The 19,292-nt window shown below is 41.0% G+C and overlaps 1 protein-coding gene across 1 annotated transcript; it reads right to left on the bottom strand.

The window, feature by feature from the left end:
• Positions 1–14,369: 14,369 nt before the first annotated feature.
• Positions 14,370–17,459, bottom strand: OXSM (3-oxoacyl-ACP synthase, mitochondrial). The gene is made up of 2 exons (XM_010228386.2): positions 16,455–17,459; positions 14,370–15,117 (listed from the first exon to the last, which is right to left on the bottom strand). Exons 1-2 carry the CDS (start codon positions 17,453–17,455, stop codon positions 14,715–14,717), a joined length of 1,404 nt encoding a protein of 467 aa, XP_010226688.2. The 5' UTR covers positions 17,456–17,459; the 3' UTR covers positions 14,370–14,714.
• Positions 17,460–19,292: the final 1,833 nt, after the last annotated feature.

Raw genomic sequence — 19,292 nt, forward strand, 5'->3', positions numbered from 1 at the left:
ATACCTCATCTCAAACAGAGCCTCAAAATTCATATGAGACTTACCTGAATTAGGATGAAGATTTTTGGTGAGTACAAGTACGTTGTGGGTGAGGGAAGTAGTCTGAAGTTTGAGAGAACCTGTGAAGCTTCAGCACTTCATGATTCAAAGCAACACATTAAGTCCAATTTAGATCTAGGTCTTGAACTGCATCTCTAGGTCTTGGTGCAGTGTTACAAGCACCATATTTGAGAGTAGAGCTGAAAGTCAATCATACTAGTTTCTAAGCAGACTCTATGAAAAAGGCAGAATCTTCACTCATATTCTTAAATATTACAACCAGCTTTATAAAAGCCTACAAAACAGTCTATTCAAATGAAGTTCATCTAGCTGACCAAGCTATTCATGAGCACGCATATGGAGAGGCTGAACTGATATTCATCATTTTCTTTGGCTATGAGAAAGAAGGCGAAGGCCACTCATTTCATCCAGACTTAACAGAAGCCATAAGAACTGTGAGGGAAAATTAAGACAGTCATTGTAGGATTCATGATTCAAAATCTGTAAAACTCCAGCATGGCTACACACATAATGGAACCTGAAAGCATGCAGCTAGTGCAGAACCATGAGAAAGCTTTGATTAAGTTTATTTTGAGCTAACATACCCATTTGCCAAGCAAGGAAAGATCACATAAAAATCTAGTGTGATAGAAGATTGTCAGGCAAGAGGAGACAGGGTGGGATGGCAGCCATAGAAGGAGGTCAAAGCAGCATTTGTTGAGCATATCTAATGCCTATAAACCTATAAGGAATGGCAATTAGAAGAGACAAATGACAGCTTCTCTGCAATTCTTTGACCAATGCTCAACCACAGAAGGCACCATAGTTGTGTTCCAATACTACATTCATCTGGTTTACATAAACCAAACCAAAAATAAAAAATGATAAATTAGTGTGGGATACATTGTAGGGTCAGGTCTCATGTCTAGGTTTCATTTGCAAATGAGAAAAAAATGTTCCAGAACATAAAGTACAGACTTGATCACAAAATGGAATTTGTCTTCTACTAAGAAATTGTAATCCATTAGCATTATATATCAAATCAAAGTAAGATGTTGAAGTACCTTCAGTTTTTACAGGATGTAAAGTTCTCCCCTCTCTCCCAGACCTGGAGGTGTCAAAACATTTTGTCTGAGCTCCGGCATAAAATGTACTCATTGTACATAGAGAAAACCTCACAGGAGGTGAAGCTCGTATCCGTCATAACCTGGACCTTCTGAGAGATGGTATTTCCTGCGACTACTGCAGTCACAACACCAGCACGATGCACACAGTAGCTAAACATGGGACAAAGCAGAGCCTTCATAAAACAGGACATGCCTTCACAAAATGCACCACCACCGTTTGGGCAAACAGATTGCCAGGCAGACTCAAAATTTAAATATTTTAATGTATTTTGAGTCAGCCCAAAGTGAAATATTTTGGCAGATTTTCTCAAAGCAGACGCAGAATTGATACATTTCAGCCAATCAGTATTCTCCTATTGAACATTTGACTTTTGTACAAAACATTATGCCAGTCACCCAAATTTATATATATTTTTACCAATATTAGTATATACTCAGAACACAATTAACATAAGTATGCATCCGTGCAAAAGGTTCCAGTGCACAGTTAAAACACAAGTGCAATAATGGAAAGAACAATACAGCAATGCTGATGCATTTGAATGCAGTGAGGATTTTATCAGGTTTACCAGAATTTTATCCACTTTATCCATTTGATCTAAAAAATCAGATAAAACTCATTAAAAAATAAGAAAGCAAAAAGGACTATTGGAGATATGGGTAACAATTTGTCTGATTCTGTACCATTTTTATAATCCTAGCTTTTGAGATTATGTGGCCTTAGATTGATTTAATCTGTTCTTTCATCTTTCTTTTTTAAGTTACGGAAAGTGAATACATTTAATATAAAAAGATTTTGCTTTATTTTTTCAGGTAAGCCTGCTAAAAATAGAAAATACTTCATCTACTGCACACAAGAAATGCGTAACATTAAGCATTTGACATTAAATTTTGGTAGATAAATATCGTCTCTATTTAATTATCTGTTCAAAATTGATAGAAGAAAGGTATCATCATCTTTCAAAAATATCAGCAGCAAAACTCCCACCAACATCAGTGGGGCCAGGATCTTACTCAAAATTTTTACAACGATTTTTTTTCTCTTTGAACTAGCAACATCTCTTTGTGCAATAATTGGCAGCTATTAGTGTCAGTTTGGCAGATACAAGGATGCATGGAGCTGTGGGAAATTTATGCCTCATTTATGCCTCTCAACATACCATGCTAAATTTAAATTTGTTGCATAATATGCAGATTCATTGTCATGCATGTAACGCAGCTAAGAATATCTAGAGAAAGTTCAAGGGAAGCCAATATGTACACAGGTTAAGCAGGAGGATTTAAATGCATTCTGGGTTTTGCAACATGGAATGAAAAGTACCGATGACTCCCTTTAGTAACAGGAGTGTAACTCAGTGGTACAAAGCACTGCTGAAGTTAAAAATGAGAGAGAAGAAAAGGAAAGTCTTCCTTTTTGATGCTATTAAGCAGCACTTTCGGTCTGCACTGCAGTTACAAGTGTTCAAAAGCAGTTCTGAAGAGCTCTGTTTCTTTTCCTCCAAAATTCAGAACTAAAGGACTTACTTCCAAGGTGCCTCTCCATATTCCAGAACTAAAAGAAAACATATTCTCTCCTGATCTTGTAAGACTTCGTCGAAAAACCTTTCTTGTAATTCAGCATTTTTAGTTATGGCTTGAATCCAAACACAAGAAAACACACAGGTGGGCAACGTGTACAGTAGCTAAATCTTTTCAGAATGGTGGAAATATCAGCCTAATGCTATGTGAAAGTTCTGGCAATTTTTTATTACCGGTCACTAGAAAGAACCCAAATTAAATTACAAAGTTCAATGAAGTACTAACTCCTTGGTCTTCATCTCTCATTAATATTCTGAAGTGGAAATTTCAGGAAATCTTGTTAGATACATAAGTAGAATAGTCAAATACCAGTTGCTTTTTTTTTTTTAATAAAACCATTTTGAATAAATATTTTCTGGAGATATTGCTGGAGAAATGAAATAATGCTTAATCTCTGAGAGTCATTGTTCTTTTGCCTTTTCATTTTAATCTTGATCCATAAAAACTTATTTAATATTAGCATTTAATATTAGCATAAATATTAAGATTTTATAGTTTTTTAAAAGTGCACAAAAACCCTTCCATATCCTCTGTCCAAATCTGACATTTCAACCAAACTGTTATCCACAAAATATCCACATTAAAATTAAGCCTTAACTGCAGACAAACAGACATTTCCTTTGGTTGTATCTGCCTACCATGACTGCAAGTCCTCCACACACAGACTTTTATGCTCACATTTTATCATATATCTCAGTTTGATAAGCATGACCCCTTGGAAAGGATCTGTGGTCTATGGGAATGCACCAAAGCATCAATAAAGCATCAATAGAGCATCACCAGTGTGACACAATACTAGAAGATATGAGTAAAAATATGAGTATTTAACTCCTTTGAAACGTGAGAAAATTCTTCCCATGCTCTGATCCATTGACATGTTGCAGCAAGAAGTGTGATGCAGATGCAAGGTTATTAAGCCTTCTGAAGTTTAGATATTACCAGTTTGAGATTAGTGCTCTCTTACTTAGCCCTCTGAGTCTGCCTGGATTAAACATAACAGAGAATCACCAAACAAAATGCTCAGTATTAATTTTTTAAGGGAGAACAAGACATAAAAACTGTCAGACAAAATGGATCAAAATAATTTCAATATTTCAACAGCAGAAAATCAGAGCTGAAATATGAAAGCCTTGTAAAACATGAAAAAGCACTCGGAAAATTTTGATGATTGTTCTTCTTTGTGTTACTGTTAATTACTTCAACCAGAGATAAGACGCTTGGCAAAAAATCTCAAAAAATAATGTCCATGGTAACACAGGTGGTGATCAGATGGAGGAAGATAAAAATAACTAGAAAAGAAGAAAGAGGAATACCAAAATATGCTGTATATTTCCAAGCAAGTATTTAGTATGAGGGGTGAAGAGGGAGATGATGGTCTTTTTCACCATTAAAATAGTGCAAAAAGAAATAAAAAAAAAAGAAATCAAACAAGAAAAATGTAGGAGAATAGATAATACAAGAAAAAGAATTTATTTCCTTTTATTTCTATAACAGAAAAGCAGAAAGACCATTGAAAAACAACCCCTTCTGACAAATCTTTTCAAGGGCAGATTTCTACTTTTAGAACAAATGTGCACAGACTTGTAAAGAAAAAGGCATTTTAGAACCCTTTCCTAAAGATGTCCTCATGCTTTATTTTTTGCTAGTTACCCGTTCAAAGAAAGAAAACCCAAATCTTGCAGGCGTGATAACAGAATTGTAATTTCCTCACAAGGGGATGTCATACTTGATTTAATCACAGAAAATGGGGAGAGCTTTGAAAGAAAATGACAAATATCTAATTAAAAGAGCCCAGAATTTAAACCACACTGAAGTTTAAAATAAAGACTTCAAGGTGTTACTGATGACGCTTAGAAAGTTATGTTTTGAGTATACCTATTCCATAAGTGTTTCTAAGCTTTACATTTTCTGAGCATCACCTAACAGCAATTTCTGCAAACACATCACAGCACAGTCTGGCCATGGGCTGAGTCGGATCCCCAGAAAGCAACACAGGCCTGGTGAGATGGTGCGACTGCCTCATGCAATCAGGGCCTGAAAGGGAGGAGAGGGTTACGGCCTAACATGGTGCCTCTAGAGGGGCTGCAGCAGTAGTTAATAAATACATTGCCTAATTTTCATAAGAATATGAATTCCATGAGCTTGCCAGAGAGACCTGTAGAAGGAAAATCCATTCTTTTGCCTCCACTGCCTTTTGCAATGCATTTCAGTCCTTGTTTTCAAGGATTTAGCATTGAAATTTCTCTCTAGTATCAGACCTCAGCAGCTCCCTTTGTTTTGCCTAAGATTCTTGGCTTTTTGATACTTTGACTTGCTTTTTGTTGTTCTGTCTTTCTCAACCACCTTTTAAATGAGCCAGTCAAGAAAAATTCTCTGTCCACAAGTCTGTTGTTAAAAAGCACATCTTCCAGAAGAGAATGAAAACTCTTTGAATCTCATGACATAAACAGTCGCAAAAACAACAAGCACAGAGCAAAATATTGGAAATGATGAAACAGATGCAAGTCATGCAATGTTCTTACCTTGACATCTGCTGCTTCTGCCTCTAAGTCTTATCTACAAAACACTAGCCGTTTAATGAAAAAAAAAATCACCTCATGTCTGGTGTTAAGCTCTATCAATATTAGATGTGATAGGATAATGTACAATAATGATAGTGTACTAGAGCTATCACCACAGACCAGGATTCAGCATACAGACAACACTGCTGATCTAATGCACTAATCAGAGGCACAGAGGTTGGATTAATCTAATAAGTTACTACAGTCTGTTAGTGTCTGATAGATATTTTATATGCTTCTATAATTCACTTAATGCATTTATAGCAGTATCATTAGATAGACTTAATAGCTTAAGATCTTTTCCATATTAAATGTTTGTGACTGTTATTACTATAGGAAGAAGTGCTTGGGGATGTAAGGGAAAATCTTCTTATAACATCCAAAGAGTAGAAAGCCTTTGCTCTACAGACTGAAAGGAGTTGCACCAGAGAGTGAAGACTGAGGTGGAAGACACAGCCCTCATAATGCATAAAATGGTTTTATTTTAGGAAAATATATTGCACAGGAAACATACCATGAACAAATTCAAAATTTATCAGATACTACCATAAGGATACCTATTTATTCTGTACTTGTCCACACATTGTGATATCTGCCTCCTTCCCCTTCTTTATTTGCCTGATCCCTTCAATCAGAACAATCTATACTGCTTCCTTTACCAACTATTCTAAGCTGTTTATCTTCTGAATAATTTTATTAACTGGCCACTAATAAGCAAAGAGAAGGGAATTTATCACTAAAATAGTCTTCGAACCTTCCATCTGTTGTAGATAACGTGTTTCCATTTAAATGACTACTGGGAATGAGCAATTTATTCATTTTGTTGTTTACTTTCTAACTCTGAGTATTTCACAGTGATGAAAAATCTGTAGGTGAGTAACTGTAACCCTAGAGACTCAGTACAACATATATGTCCAAGTTATCTATAATGCCAGAGTCTAAGCACCAGAAAAAATACAGAATCCAAAATGTCTGAAAATGTTCTTGGTGAGAAGCATTCAGTATTTCAGATTTCAGTCTTACTTGTGGGTTGAACACTGAAGGTTTGAAGTAGTTGGTGGGGCTAGAGGGTTAATTGCTTTGAGGAGTCAATAGCACAGAATCTTCTCTGCCCCAGCTTTTAAACAGGCCCTTGATCTGCACCAGTTGATTTGATCTTGGAAAACGAATATATGTTCAGCACCTAGAACAACACTCCTGACCTCATTCTAGGTTCTTTAGTACTACCCCAAATTCTTTTTTTTTTTTTAAAGGAAATGCAAAGACAGATGCAACTGCTAACTTCTTCCTTTGCTCTGTTCTACCCAACAAAGATCTGGAGAGAATAACTGAATGCAGGTTAAAGCTGATACCAGCTCTGCTTGTATTTACTATTTTTAATTGAAAACTACATAAAACTGTCTGCTGCATTATTTTAATTAATATTAGCTGTCTGTATAGTGAACCCAACTTCTTGGCAAGAATGCGCTTGTCTCGCTCATTACATCTGTCCTTTTTATGATTGTTTTTTACTGCAGGATTGAGTGAAGGAGTAAATCTATTTGTTAGGCTGAAGTCAAGTCACTCTCTGAAACTGCACAGCCAAAATACTGCTCATTGAACACACTGCCATAGCGCTGAGGGCTCCCAAGGAGGTGATTGCCCTGAGCAGCCTCACCTGGGACCCCAACCACACACTTGCCTTGAGGGAATCCCAATGTAGGGTCATTGCTGAGAGTGGAGAGAGGAAAGAGCACCTCAGCAAGGGCTGGGGATAGGCATAATCTGGAAGTTTTAGGCTGATCTGTGGAACACATGTTGCATATAGGTGTTGCAGCACCACTGGCTGGTTCAACTGGTGCCATCTTAGACACTATCTACAAGATAACTTGAAAATGTTCAGTTACTTTGAATATAGCCCCATGTGAAGGGGGACTGTCGTCATGTATGGCATTTCTGGAAGGCCCTTTTCCAGGGTGCTGTAGCTTTTCTGGAGGTGATTGTTTCTGAATTGGGCAATTGGGGCTTCCATGCCAAAAGAGGAAACTTCTTGCCTGAGTGGCCCGTCCCACCACCTGGCGAGGGAGGAGGGCAGCTGTGGAACTGGAACAGCAGCCCCTGGCACGTCAGGGTCTGGATCAGCAGGGCCTGGGGCCCATGGCAGCATCCTGCTGTTCTGGAGGCCTGGAGGGAGAAGCTCTCCCTGACATGTCTGTTGGGGAGAAGGCAATTCTCTCTCTCCTGAATGCCTATGGTATCACTGAGGCCAGATTACTGAATTTGCTGAGGTTTATTTTGCCTGCTTCATGAAAAGCAAGTAGAAAACACGGACAATCAGCAATCACAAATCTTTTATTAATCTTTTCTTTCCTTCCCTCCTACCCCATTTCCTCTAAACAATCATTATGCAGTAAATCTTATCATTATATCTACTGTGTGGTCAGGTAGAAAAATTCTTAAGCTGCTGTATTTATTTGCGATGTTCTCTAGGTCTCTTAGCGGTCTCTTAGCATTTGCTAAAATGCTTAAGATGAAGGTCCATAGCAAGAAAGCTTAGAAAAATTTCCATCACAAAGTAAACATTTCCATCATTAAGTAAATTTCATTTACTTAAAACCTTCCTTGGAGCATATGTTTATGGATATGGTGCTTAGGAAAACGAGGACAAATTTACCTTTTGCAAGTCTATCCATGCATCTCCTGTCTGACTTTATAGCATCACAGATTTAAAGAGTTGCTGACCCCTCCAGAGTCTGGGCACTTTACTAAATCAAATTGATGTTAGTCTTATGTTCACAGAGAGGACCCCAAATGAGCTTTATGAAGAGAAACTAAAGGCTGAATGAAGTGTATTTACTTTTCTTCTTCCTTTCCCTACTCTGTTTCTCTGTAAATAATTGGATGGTGTTTTTTTGGAAAGGGAAGAGGAATTACTTACACGGAAGATAATCAGTTATCTCAGTCACTGGGTGCACAGAGCTCCTTGGAAATTAAGATTTTGCTGCCATCATGTGGACTCCCAGCCTCTGTCCATGATTTTCTCTGTATAAGAGGAGCCATCGTGGGAGAGACACCCAGGCAGGATCAGTTGCCTGTGAGATGGTGGGAAGCAGTCTTCAGGCAAAGGCACTCAGATGGTCCTGCCCTCCTCAGTTTCTTCTCACATGACCAACAATTGATGACAGTCTTACATATTTGGCACTTTTCATCACAGGAAATGTTTTACAGCAGCGCTTGTAGCAGCAATTCTCCAGGTACCGCATGCCTATGTAGAATGGGCTTTATGTATCCTGCAACTGCTCACAGCCAAATGTCGCCAAATGTCACAGCAACTGCCACAAACACCCTGCTAACTCCATCATTTCTGGGCACACATATTAGTGATGGGTGAGCCTCTAGAGTTTGTTTTATGCAGAGCGGTCAGAAAACCAAGCACACTCTCTTCCAGAAGCCCCAAGGAGTTTTCAAGGTTTCCTCTCGAGAGCTTGCTAGACCCAAGCAGGAGGGACACTGAAGTCCACTTGAAGCATTTGTAAAGCACACCCTTCCAATGTCGCCCCAGAGCATCCCTGTAAGGTGCAGGATGATTCAGCCCTGCAATCTCTAGCATCCCAGCACCGATAGGCAGTGAACCCAACTGCAGCCAGCTGACCTGGGCCCTCCTATAGGGTGTGAACTGCAATGCCTTCCTCTTCAGCTGCTTTAGGAGAGGACGCTGTTAGTTGGAACCAGCAGAACAAGGACAGATCATTCAGTGCAGGAAAGGGAACACCACCGTGTGGGGTCATCACGATCAGTTCTTCCATGGAAGTTTGTAAAAAGTTGACATGTCATCACTGTAAAAAAAATGATATGAACAGTACATGCTACTTAGGTGTTATGTGCCATTATCTTTAGTAAGTGCACGTTTTTCCCACAAAGTGGCCCATGGGAGTGAGATTTTTGTGCCAGCCCATTTTCCAACAGCTCCACAGTGACACACGCAGCGCGGCGGCCCCAGCCAGCTCCTCAGGGCCGTTCCGAAGAGGGAGGCCGATCGACTGAACGGACCCCAAAGGACTCTCCGCCACTGCAGGCACAATGCGAGGAGGGACGCCAGCACATCTGGCAGCGATTCCAGTCAGACTGTGGGGTTGGAGTTGCCAGGCAGGGTGCCCGCTGTGTTTACTTCTAAGGGCTGCAGCGATTGTCGCTCTGGAAAACTCCCTTCCACACATGTCCAAGCTGCCCAGCCTGGAACCAAGGACTCCTGTCTTCTCCTTCCACCTTCTGTTATTGACTTGAGAATGGGACGCCTCCAAACCTGATGTGTGCAAAAAAAAAAAAAGCTGTTTCTTCTCTTGACTCTGTTGCCAATTGTTTCAGGAATCTACTTCTCATGGCACTTCTGACTTGTCATTTTTTTAAAAAAAAAAAAACAAAGCTCTTCCAAAATTGATCTGAATCCTTCACTCTGTTACCAAGAGAAATTAGATGGGTGCTATTTCTATAAACTCAATTTCCATGTGCTCTGCTAGGACGAGCATGTTTTAGGAGTAATTTGTCTATATTACTGTATAAGAAAATGCTAACAAAAACTCACCTGCAACCATGAGAAAGTCTCTCATTCTCCTCCTTTCCCAAACAGTGGGACATATTTCCCAAACAAGCTTACATGTTTTGATATAAAGAATGTGCACTGCAAAAATCCCGCAGTTAGATCAAAGACATGCTCAAAACACATTTTTTTTTAAAAAAAGGTTGGTTTATGGGCTGTTGATCAGAATCAGTTTAATCAGAGTCATTAAATTTAGTCTTATAAATGAGTTTCAATTTACAGGTGGATGCATTTCTAGTCAGAAAGCCAATGGGACAGACAATAAGGTCTAATGGGCTGCATGCAAGCCAGAAAACAAAACTTAAAGAAATTTCTTCCCATTTCTGACAGAGCCTTCAATCACTTCCTGATTCCTAGGCCTTATCTCTCCATAATAGAGAGAGTAAAGTTAAATTGGTAGTGTAAAGAGAAAGCAGTATGACACTAATTCTTCATTATAACCTGGACAGACTGAATAACTGGGCAGTGAGAAATTTTACGAAATTCAACAAAGATGAGTTCAAGGTCCTGCACTTAGGGAGGAATAACCCCAGACACCAGCACAGGCTGGGGACTGACCTTCTGGAGAGCAGCTCTGCAGAGAGGGACCTGGGTGTCATGGTGGACGACAAGTTGACCATGAGGCAGCAGCGTGCCCTCGTGGCCAAGAAGGCCAATGGGATCCTGGGGTGCATTAAGAGCGTCTCCAGCAGGTCGAGGGAGGTGATCCTGCCCCTCTACTCAGCCCTGGTGAGGCCACATCTGGAGTATTGTGTCCAGTTCTGGGCCTCACAGTACAAGAGGGATGTGGAGCTGCTGGAGAGAGTCCAGCGCAGGGCCACAAGGATGATCAGGGGCCTGGAACATCTGCCCTATGAGGAGAGGCTGAGGGAGCTGTTCAGCCTGGAGAAGAAAAGGCTGAGACGGGATCTAATCAGTGTACATAAGTACCTCAAGGGAGGCAGTGAGGAGGATGGTGCTGGCCTCTTTTCACTGGTGGCCACTGACAGAACTAGAGGTAATGGCCAGAAACTAAAGCATCAAAAGTTCCACAGGAACTTAAGGAAAAATTTCTTAACAGTGAGGGTGACAGAGCACTGGAACAGGCTGCCCAGAGAAGTTGTGGAGTCTCACTAAAAAGCATGAAAACCCTCCTGTAACTGGCAAGCTTGCAGCACCCAGGTATCACCTTTTTCAGACGAATATCTGCTTCCCACCTTTCAAGGCACTTAGTACTTAGGCAAGGAGCCCAGAACAAGTGTTTTGATTACCCCTTGTTCACCTCGTTTTGTTTCTAGTGGATCTTCCCTACTGCAGTTTTCCCAGTTTTCCCTTTCACACTCTACCTTTATGCCTGTGCCTGATGCTCTGTCTCTTCCTAGCTCTGTCTCTTCCTTCCCACTGCTTATAATCAGGGTATTTCCTGAGGATACCTAGGAGTATAGCTATTTAACATCCAATCAGCTTTGTAACACTTCTAGGAAAACTGTAAGGCCCACATTAAAAAATGTTCACCTTTTCAATTAGAATTGCTATTTTGCCTTTCTTTCGGTCTTGGTAAACGTATATCCTTCTTATTTCTATTTTATCTGACTTCACTCCTGTTAACACATTTTGCCAAAGACCTTGTGCTGCAATAGCCTTTTATGCTGCCAGTTTGGTGTTCCTGCATATTAGCTGTCATACTAAAATTATTGCATCTCCCACACACAGGAACTGACTATAAACAACTGCTATTGGCATACTTATTTACTGTGCAATGACTGTAGTTAGATTTTTTTTTATCAAGATAAAATTAATCACACTGCGACAGTATTTGGAGTGATGTCTACTGCCAAAGGAGAAACTACCATACATTTCGCTTAGGTTATAAAACTGCCTTCATCATAGTTTTTCCTATCATTGATTCTAGTTTTAGAAATGAGTCTGACTTCTTGTCAAAGAAATGGTGACTAAAGGTTTAATCCTAAAATATGATGGATCCGGAATCGATTCTAGTCAAAAAGATATCTCGAATGAGCAAGTCTATGCTGACTAACCTGAAGAGCCTTTGATCTTGATAGAAATATCCAGAAGGACTGTGAAGGCCCGCATCAAGAACAGCAGTACAGGATGCCTTGTGAGCAGATAATCAACCTCAAGGATGGCAGTGCAGGTGTCTTTTTAATTAACCTCAAGGACAGCAGTATAGAACATCTTATCAATAGATAAAGAACAAAGCAAGAAAAAGAAGAAAACTGCAACCGCACGGCTGGTGCGTGATTAAGAAGCAATTAGATAATTTTGAGGTAATTCTTTATACTATTGTCTTATTTAGTAACTGCACTTCGCATGCTTTTGTAAATAAGGAATTTTATCCGGTTTAGTACAATATATAAGTTGTATCTGATGCTTGCTAAAATGTCTCTGTTCATTATACCAGAGTCTGTGCGTATCATACGCGGCAAAGGACCAAGCGCAATGTTACCGTTATATCCTTAGCTATGGGAAAAGCAAATTCCAGTTCCAACTTCCTTCTTCTGTTTTGCAGAAGTGAGCTACTGAAGTTAGGCCAACAGGATCTAAATCCTGAGCATATTTACTCCCCCAAAATTATAGGAAGTGGGGAGATTTGGTTGTTTCCAGATGATGAACAGAAACCCTGAAAGATTTGCCAAAAACCCACAAAGCTGCTTCAGGATCAATCTTCCTTTTGTTTCAAGTGAAATGTGATTTATATCCTGAAAACACAGTAGAATATTTATAAATACACATTTAATGATCCGAACCTCAGTAACTTGGCCTAAGTCACAGAGAAATGACTTTTGTAAGATTTCAGTACACATGCTGTTTGCATGTTTGTATAACACAATTTCTGATTAGGTCACTTTAAATAAATCATTTAAAATAAATAGCCATAATTTGATTTGTTGTTTGAAATTTATTTCTTTAAGGTAAGATGGGTTTAATAAAAATATTTGATTCAAATCAAAACAGTAGTCTAAATAATTTATTTTCACCCCATATCCATACTATGTCTTCTATTTGCATATCCAGCCCGCGGTACATAAAGCCAACACTATAAAGCTATATCCTAGAAAGTGAATTTAAGGAAACAAACAGAAATGTGAACATCTTCCAAGTACATGGTTACTCTAACCTCAGTTTTCAGGTAGATGTCTGATTGTTTTGGTGAAGTCAGCTCAGAGAAGGACAATTAAATAAAGCTGAGATCAAGATCTTCGTCTGAGTGCAGGAGTATTTGTCTTTCTCAAGTATATCGCATGACTCCAGAACTACGCTTCCAAGTAAGCTTTCTACTGGCATTTCCAAGTTTTTCTTGTCAGAATGTAAGTAATTCCAAACTCTCAGGATTAAGCCTTTTCCAACGCAAACCCTAGACCATTTTAACTCTCAGTTATTAACACAAAGGGGACACTTTATGGAAAAGCATTTTGATCTAGAAGGTTGATCAGTCTGCCTGCTTCATAGTTTAACTACAGTGAAACTTCTTTTCCTGTTAGGATTACAGCTATTATAATAAACAGTAATTAGCAGTGAGTGATCACTCATCAGCTCAGTGGGGTATGTGATAAAAAGGGATGGCTCCAAACAAACACGCACAAATGAAACTTGCATTCAATATTCAAGTAAACAGCAGTTAAATTTTAGGGTTGTTCATTTTTTAAAAATATTAATTCCCCACAGGACATATGATTTACCACTGCACCTAGACCTTTTAAAATTATCCATAATCAAGCCCTTTTAAATCATCAGAAACTTTGTTGGTTTAATGGTTACCTGCAGCAGATGATTTTTTTAATTGCGGTGAAATGAAGTGAAGGCTCCTTTTGGTCATTTCACCTTCTGTTTTGTTTTCCTGTGTGACTCTCTAATCCGGGTTTTCACGGTTGGTACACAAGAGTCTGCATCCAGCACTCCTGAGACCACGGTCTACACTTAGCAGAGGGAAAGGGAAGGATTTCTCTTTGCCACAATATTAATTACAGATTTCTAATTAATTTTGTAACTATAATTGACAGGATTGGTTGAGTTTAATAAGACTGTACGCTAGGTCCCTAATAGCGCAGCAATATCTAGTCTCCCCAAATTCTAAGTACCTGAAGAAACTTCATATCCAAAACAAATTCACTGCATTTTTTTTCCAAATTCATGATTCAGTTCCCTGAAAGTGATTCCCTGATCATACCAACATTTCAACTCCTGACAATATAAAAAACAAACAAAAAAAAATTATAAGCTATGAGATGCGAGCCTACCAAAAGCATAAACATCCACTTTTTCATTAAATGAAAGTGATACCCATATGTATCGATAGATGATACTCCATCCTGACTGCTGAAAAGAACATTGCAGAAAGCAAATTTAGAAAAATGGAAAGGCAAAAAGCTTTAAAGAAAATCCACATTTGAAAATTTATTTGTATAAGCACATTGCAGTTCACTTAAGTTATTTGGCCCCCAAATTGATGGAGTCAAGAAATAATCAGAAATGCGGTAATTCAAATACAGTATTTATCACCACTTTCAACCACTTCTCACAAAAAAAAATATATTCAGAATTGCTACTGCAATTCTCCTCTTCCATTCAAAACCAAAAACTTCTTTACCGCACAAAGAAGAGACCTTTTATTTATTTAGAGTAAAATGAATAAAGTAAATTCTCTGTCTTTAATAGAATCACTGATGTGAATGTCAGGCTGAGTAAAGTTCTATATGTGAATTTAGCAAGTCTCAAGGCTGAGAAAAATGAAACAGATTGCACAATATAGACAAAATGCAGCAGTACACAGTCATTATCGGCGCCATTTTTCAGAGTGCCATAAAAATTCACTGTTCTCATACATGGTGCAAGTTAAACACTTGCAAAGCACAAAGTTGCATTAGTGCCACCAAAGCCAAATGAATTTGTGAGTGCAATGCGCCGTTTTTCAGTTTTCCACTCCTGAGCTGTTAGTGGAACATAATTGAGATCAAATTCTGCCTCAGTTTTATGCAAGTTCAGAGTAGGTGGCAGAATTCCATGGTAACAGGACAGCGCCGTGAAAGCGGCTTCAATAGCTCCTGCAGCCCCCAAGAGATGCCCCGTTGCTCCTTTCGTGGAGGAAACTGCAACGTTACGTGCATGGTCTTTAAAAAGTCTCTTGATTGCCTGATTTTCAGCAGCATCTCCTAGAGGTGTAGAAGTTGCATGTGCATTGACATAGGTTATATCTTCAGGTTTGATTCCAGAATCTTTTATTGCTGCAGACATACATCTAAAAAAAAAAAAAAAGAAAATAAAGGAAAGAAAAAAGACAGATGCTTAATTTCCCATTACATCCCATACATGTTTCCAATTTGAAACAGTTATTAGAAGAGGACAAAAATATATCTCCCTGTGAAATTTTCTGACATGACAAATGAAATTATTACAGGATACTACTGCAATAACAAACTGTTTGTGAAAAAAGCTATATTAAAATGTATTATCTCATTTCAGGGTGGAAAGGACCAGCACTTTGCAGATATCAAGATTAATTTTCAACTACTTCCCATTGTGATTTTAATTTACACACTACTGCAATCACAAAATTGTGCTACGAGGTACTGCCATCATTTTGGGGTAAACGAGTTGGAAAATCTGGGATAAGAAACTCCTGATCATCCAGCTTGCACTTAAGACCACAGAAAAATTAACTCTGAATCAAGTAGCATAGTGAGAAATCTCGTATATTATACTTCTTAAAATTGTTAATCCAAAGGGGATGCAGACAAAGCTTTGCAATATCATGTAAAAAAAAAAACTGTTGTGATCTATTTGCACCACGATATGTTGAATTTTCTTATTAAACACACAAATACATTTAGAATAATGCAAATTAGTAAAGTTTCTTGTGTTTGTCACCAATGGCATAGAGACAGCTCACAAACAGTACTTACATATGTAATACAAATGAAAACTTAGTAAGTTGAAGAGCGCTGTCATCTGGTTATGAACTACTTTGGAAAGGTTAACACAGATGAAGTTTTACCATTTTGCCAAAGTGTATCAAAATGTATTTCTGCTGCATCTCTCCACCAATGCTCTGTTAAGTGCATCAGAACCCCAAGTGAGCAACACATTTAAACATGAATGCAGCATAGGCACATACTCCCAAGCATTTTCCCTATGAAGGCTTTCCCAAAATCTCTTGGAAAAGAGAATAGAGACAATTATTTGTGAGTCCTTTAGGCTGCTTCAATGGAGAAACAGAAGTTGGAAAGTTTTTTCACACTAAGACCATCTTAAAGAACTGGTTTTCTTTGAATCATCTGTGTAAACTGCTATAGGCTCCAAAAGTAAAATATTTTCACATAGAGAAAGTTTTCATAACTCTGTTCAATAACATCGTTTCTAGCAAGAACTGGCCTTCGTCCTATTACTGAAAGAAGAAAAATGTGACAAGAGCTCACCAGAATTTCAAGTTTCCAGATTTCTGGAAATGTATGTATGTTTTTTTTAACTGATACATGCAAAACTGAACAGTATTTCTCTAGGCAGAACATACAGTAATAGAAGCAAATTATGATTAACATACAAAGCAAACAGTGGGTTTGGCACGTGGGTTCTTACCTGAAAGCCCCATCTCCCTCTGGATTAGGTGCTGTAATGTGGCAAGCATCACCAGAGAGTCCATAACCTAAAACTTCTGCGTAGATCCTGGCACCTCTTTGCACAGCGTGTTCGTGCTCCTCCAGCACCAGCACCGCTGCACCCTCTCCCATCACAAACCCTTCCCTCTGGGAGTCGAACGGCCGACTGGCCATTTTAGGGCTTGAGTTGAAGCTCGTGCTGAGGGCCCGAGCTCTTGCAAAGCCAGCAAGGGACAAGGGGCTAATGGAAGCCTCGGTCCCTCCCGCCAGCATCACGTCAGCGTCACCGGAGGCAATAAATCTGAAGGAGTCTCCCACCGCGTGTGCGCCCGTGGTGCAGGCAGTAGACACGGCGTGGTTGGGCCCCTTCAGCTGGTACTTAATGCTGACGTGCCCCGCCGCCATATTAACCAAAATCTTGGGCACAAAGAAGGGGCTGACCTTGTTATAACCCTTTGTTTTAAACAAGGCGGCAGTGTGGGAAATCTCTTCCAGCGGAACCATTCCCATTCCGATGGCCACGCCGGCAGCCAGGCGCTCCTGCTCGGAGCGCGGAGCCCAGGCGGCGTCGCTGACGGCGAGCTCGGCTGCGCCCACGGCCATCACGGTGGCAGGGCTCATGGACTTGAGCTCCGATCGCGAGACGAAGCTTTCCTCGTCGAACTGGCCCTCCTCTTTCCCCCTGGGCACGGAGGCGGCCACTTGACACGGAATGCCTGCGTATTCGTCCCCGTCGAGCGACACGATCCCGCTCTCTCCTTGGAGAAGGCGGTTCCACACAAACCGAGTCCCCACACCCAGAGGGGACACGAGGCCAATACCTGTGACTACTACTCTCCTGCGGCACGCAGGCAGGGACTTGGTGCTGAAAGCTTCTCTGTGCTTTCTCAAACACTGATTTAGTATCAAACGCCGGGGATTTGTGATCTTTAAGACTTCTTGTGACCACTGTGGGAGCATGGTGGAAATTAACTGCTTCATGCAAATTCCTGTAATGGAAAAAAAAAAAAAAAAGATTACACAAACACAAGAATAAAGCAGCCAATGTGAGGAGCCTTCCAAGTATACTAGGTTAATATCTTTTATATGAAAACCTGTTTTCAGCACTGCAAAAAAGGGGTATAGTCTCTGGTTCCACTGTCCGGAAGAATGCATGCCATGGCAGAGAGCACAGACACACTGTCACCTTGCAAATACCCTTAAGACAACAGAATGGGTTGAAACGGCCTAATGGGCTCTTTCAGCTTGAGGGAATAATGAAGATGATGACAGTGCAGATTGCAGGTGCTCACTGGTTTTGCTTCACTCCCTCTGGGGCCTTCACCACCAGGAGACAGGTGGTATCAGCACTTCAATGAGTTTTCTAGAGATAGGCCTGAAAGAGTATGTTCTACCACTATGGTGCAAGGGATGTCATTATCTTACCCCCATGCCAAGCAAAATAAGGGAAATCTGTTCCTTGATTGCTGCCCAGCAGCCCTGAACACCCAGCCTGCAGATGTCCCGGCTCCCTGAGACTGGATCCATCACGCAACATGTCAAGTGACAGAGAAGGCTGGAAGCTTGAGGAAAAGCACTTCTAGCAGGACACCCCTGACAGGAGAACCATGCCAAGCAGCAGCACCTCAGCCCCTCTCTCTCGTCTCGGTCATGGCTGCATCAGAAGTTGATCTAATGCTGGAGCAGGACAGACGCTACAGCACAGTAATCACAGAGAACTGGCTTCAATAGCTCTGAATTTGTTGCTGGGGCAAACCTCAAGCTAACGGGCATTTTCTTCAGTCCATTGTTATGAGGGATGTTTACTTTTTTTTCTGCCACTCTTTAGAGTTAGGAGAGTCACTACATCTAAAAAAAAAAGGGAGGGGGGGCGGTGGGGCAAAAGCTAAATCTCCAGCTAACAAGTAAATTTGCTCATTCCCCACAGTGCTGTTTTCCTCTCTACCTCCACCGGGATCCCAGCACCATGGGAAGCATTACTGATATTTGCCCTCAGCCAGGACACTATTAAAACAGCACCTGGCTCCACAGTCAAAAGACCAGGCCTTACAAAGAAGTCAGGTGTATTCTGCCTCATGTAAGAGTAAACATAAATGACTGAACGCCCAGTAAGGCAGCCGGGGCTGCACGAGAGCCGCTCGCTGCCCAAACCCTAACGCATTTCTTTTAAACAAGAGATGGACCCCGGCCCCTCACGTCACCCTGCCCCCCTCCACGTCGCCGATGACGTCACTGCCCGGCGCCGCAGCCGCCACCTCCGGGCGGAGCGGAGGCATTAACGTCGGGAGGGGGAAGGATCTGCCCCCGCTCCCTTTTCCCTAAGGGCCCAGGAGCGCCCTCGCCTCCTTGGAATGCCGGCCCCGCCGCGCTCCGCCCGTCCCAACCTCCCGCCGGTACCTGCGGTCCCCCCCAGGCCGCTATGGTTCGCCCTGCCTCCCCCGCCGCTCCTGCGGCGCCGGGCTGAACCACGCGGGGCGGGCGGGGAGGCCGCCCGCCTTAGCAGCCGATCCCCGATGTCGAGATTGGCGAGGGGGGCGATCGGCCATCGGCGCTGGGGGAGGGCGCCTGCGCAGTACCGCCGCGGCCTTGAGAGGGGCCCGGCCTTGCCGGGAAGCGGAGGCCGCGGGTGGCTTCCCTGGAAGTCGCGGTCCTTGGGAATGCAGGGGGTTCCTAGTTCTGTTGAAGCCGGCTCTTGGTTTTCTCATTTTTTTTTCACCGCTTCACTATGAACATTTTCAAGCACTATTTAGAAAAGAAACCTTTATGCTCATTTAATATTGTCTAATAGTGTCTACTAATAATTACAAGCCCATCTGAT

This window comes from Tinamus guttatus, unplaced genomic scaffold (genome assembly GCF_059628265.1).
Source record: "Tinamus guttatus ecotype Peru unplaced genomic scaffold, ASM5962826v1 Tinamus_guttatus_pri_ptg000115l, whole genome shotgun sequence".
Taxonomy (NCBI): domain Eukaryota; kingdom Metazoa; phylum Chordata; class Aves; order Tinamiformes; family Tinamidae; genus Tinamus; species Tinamus guttatus.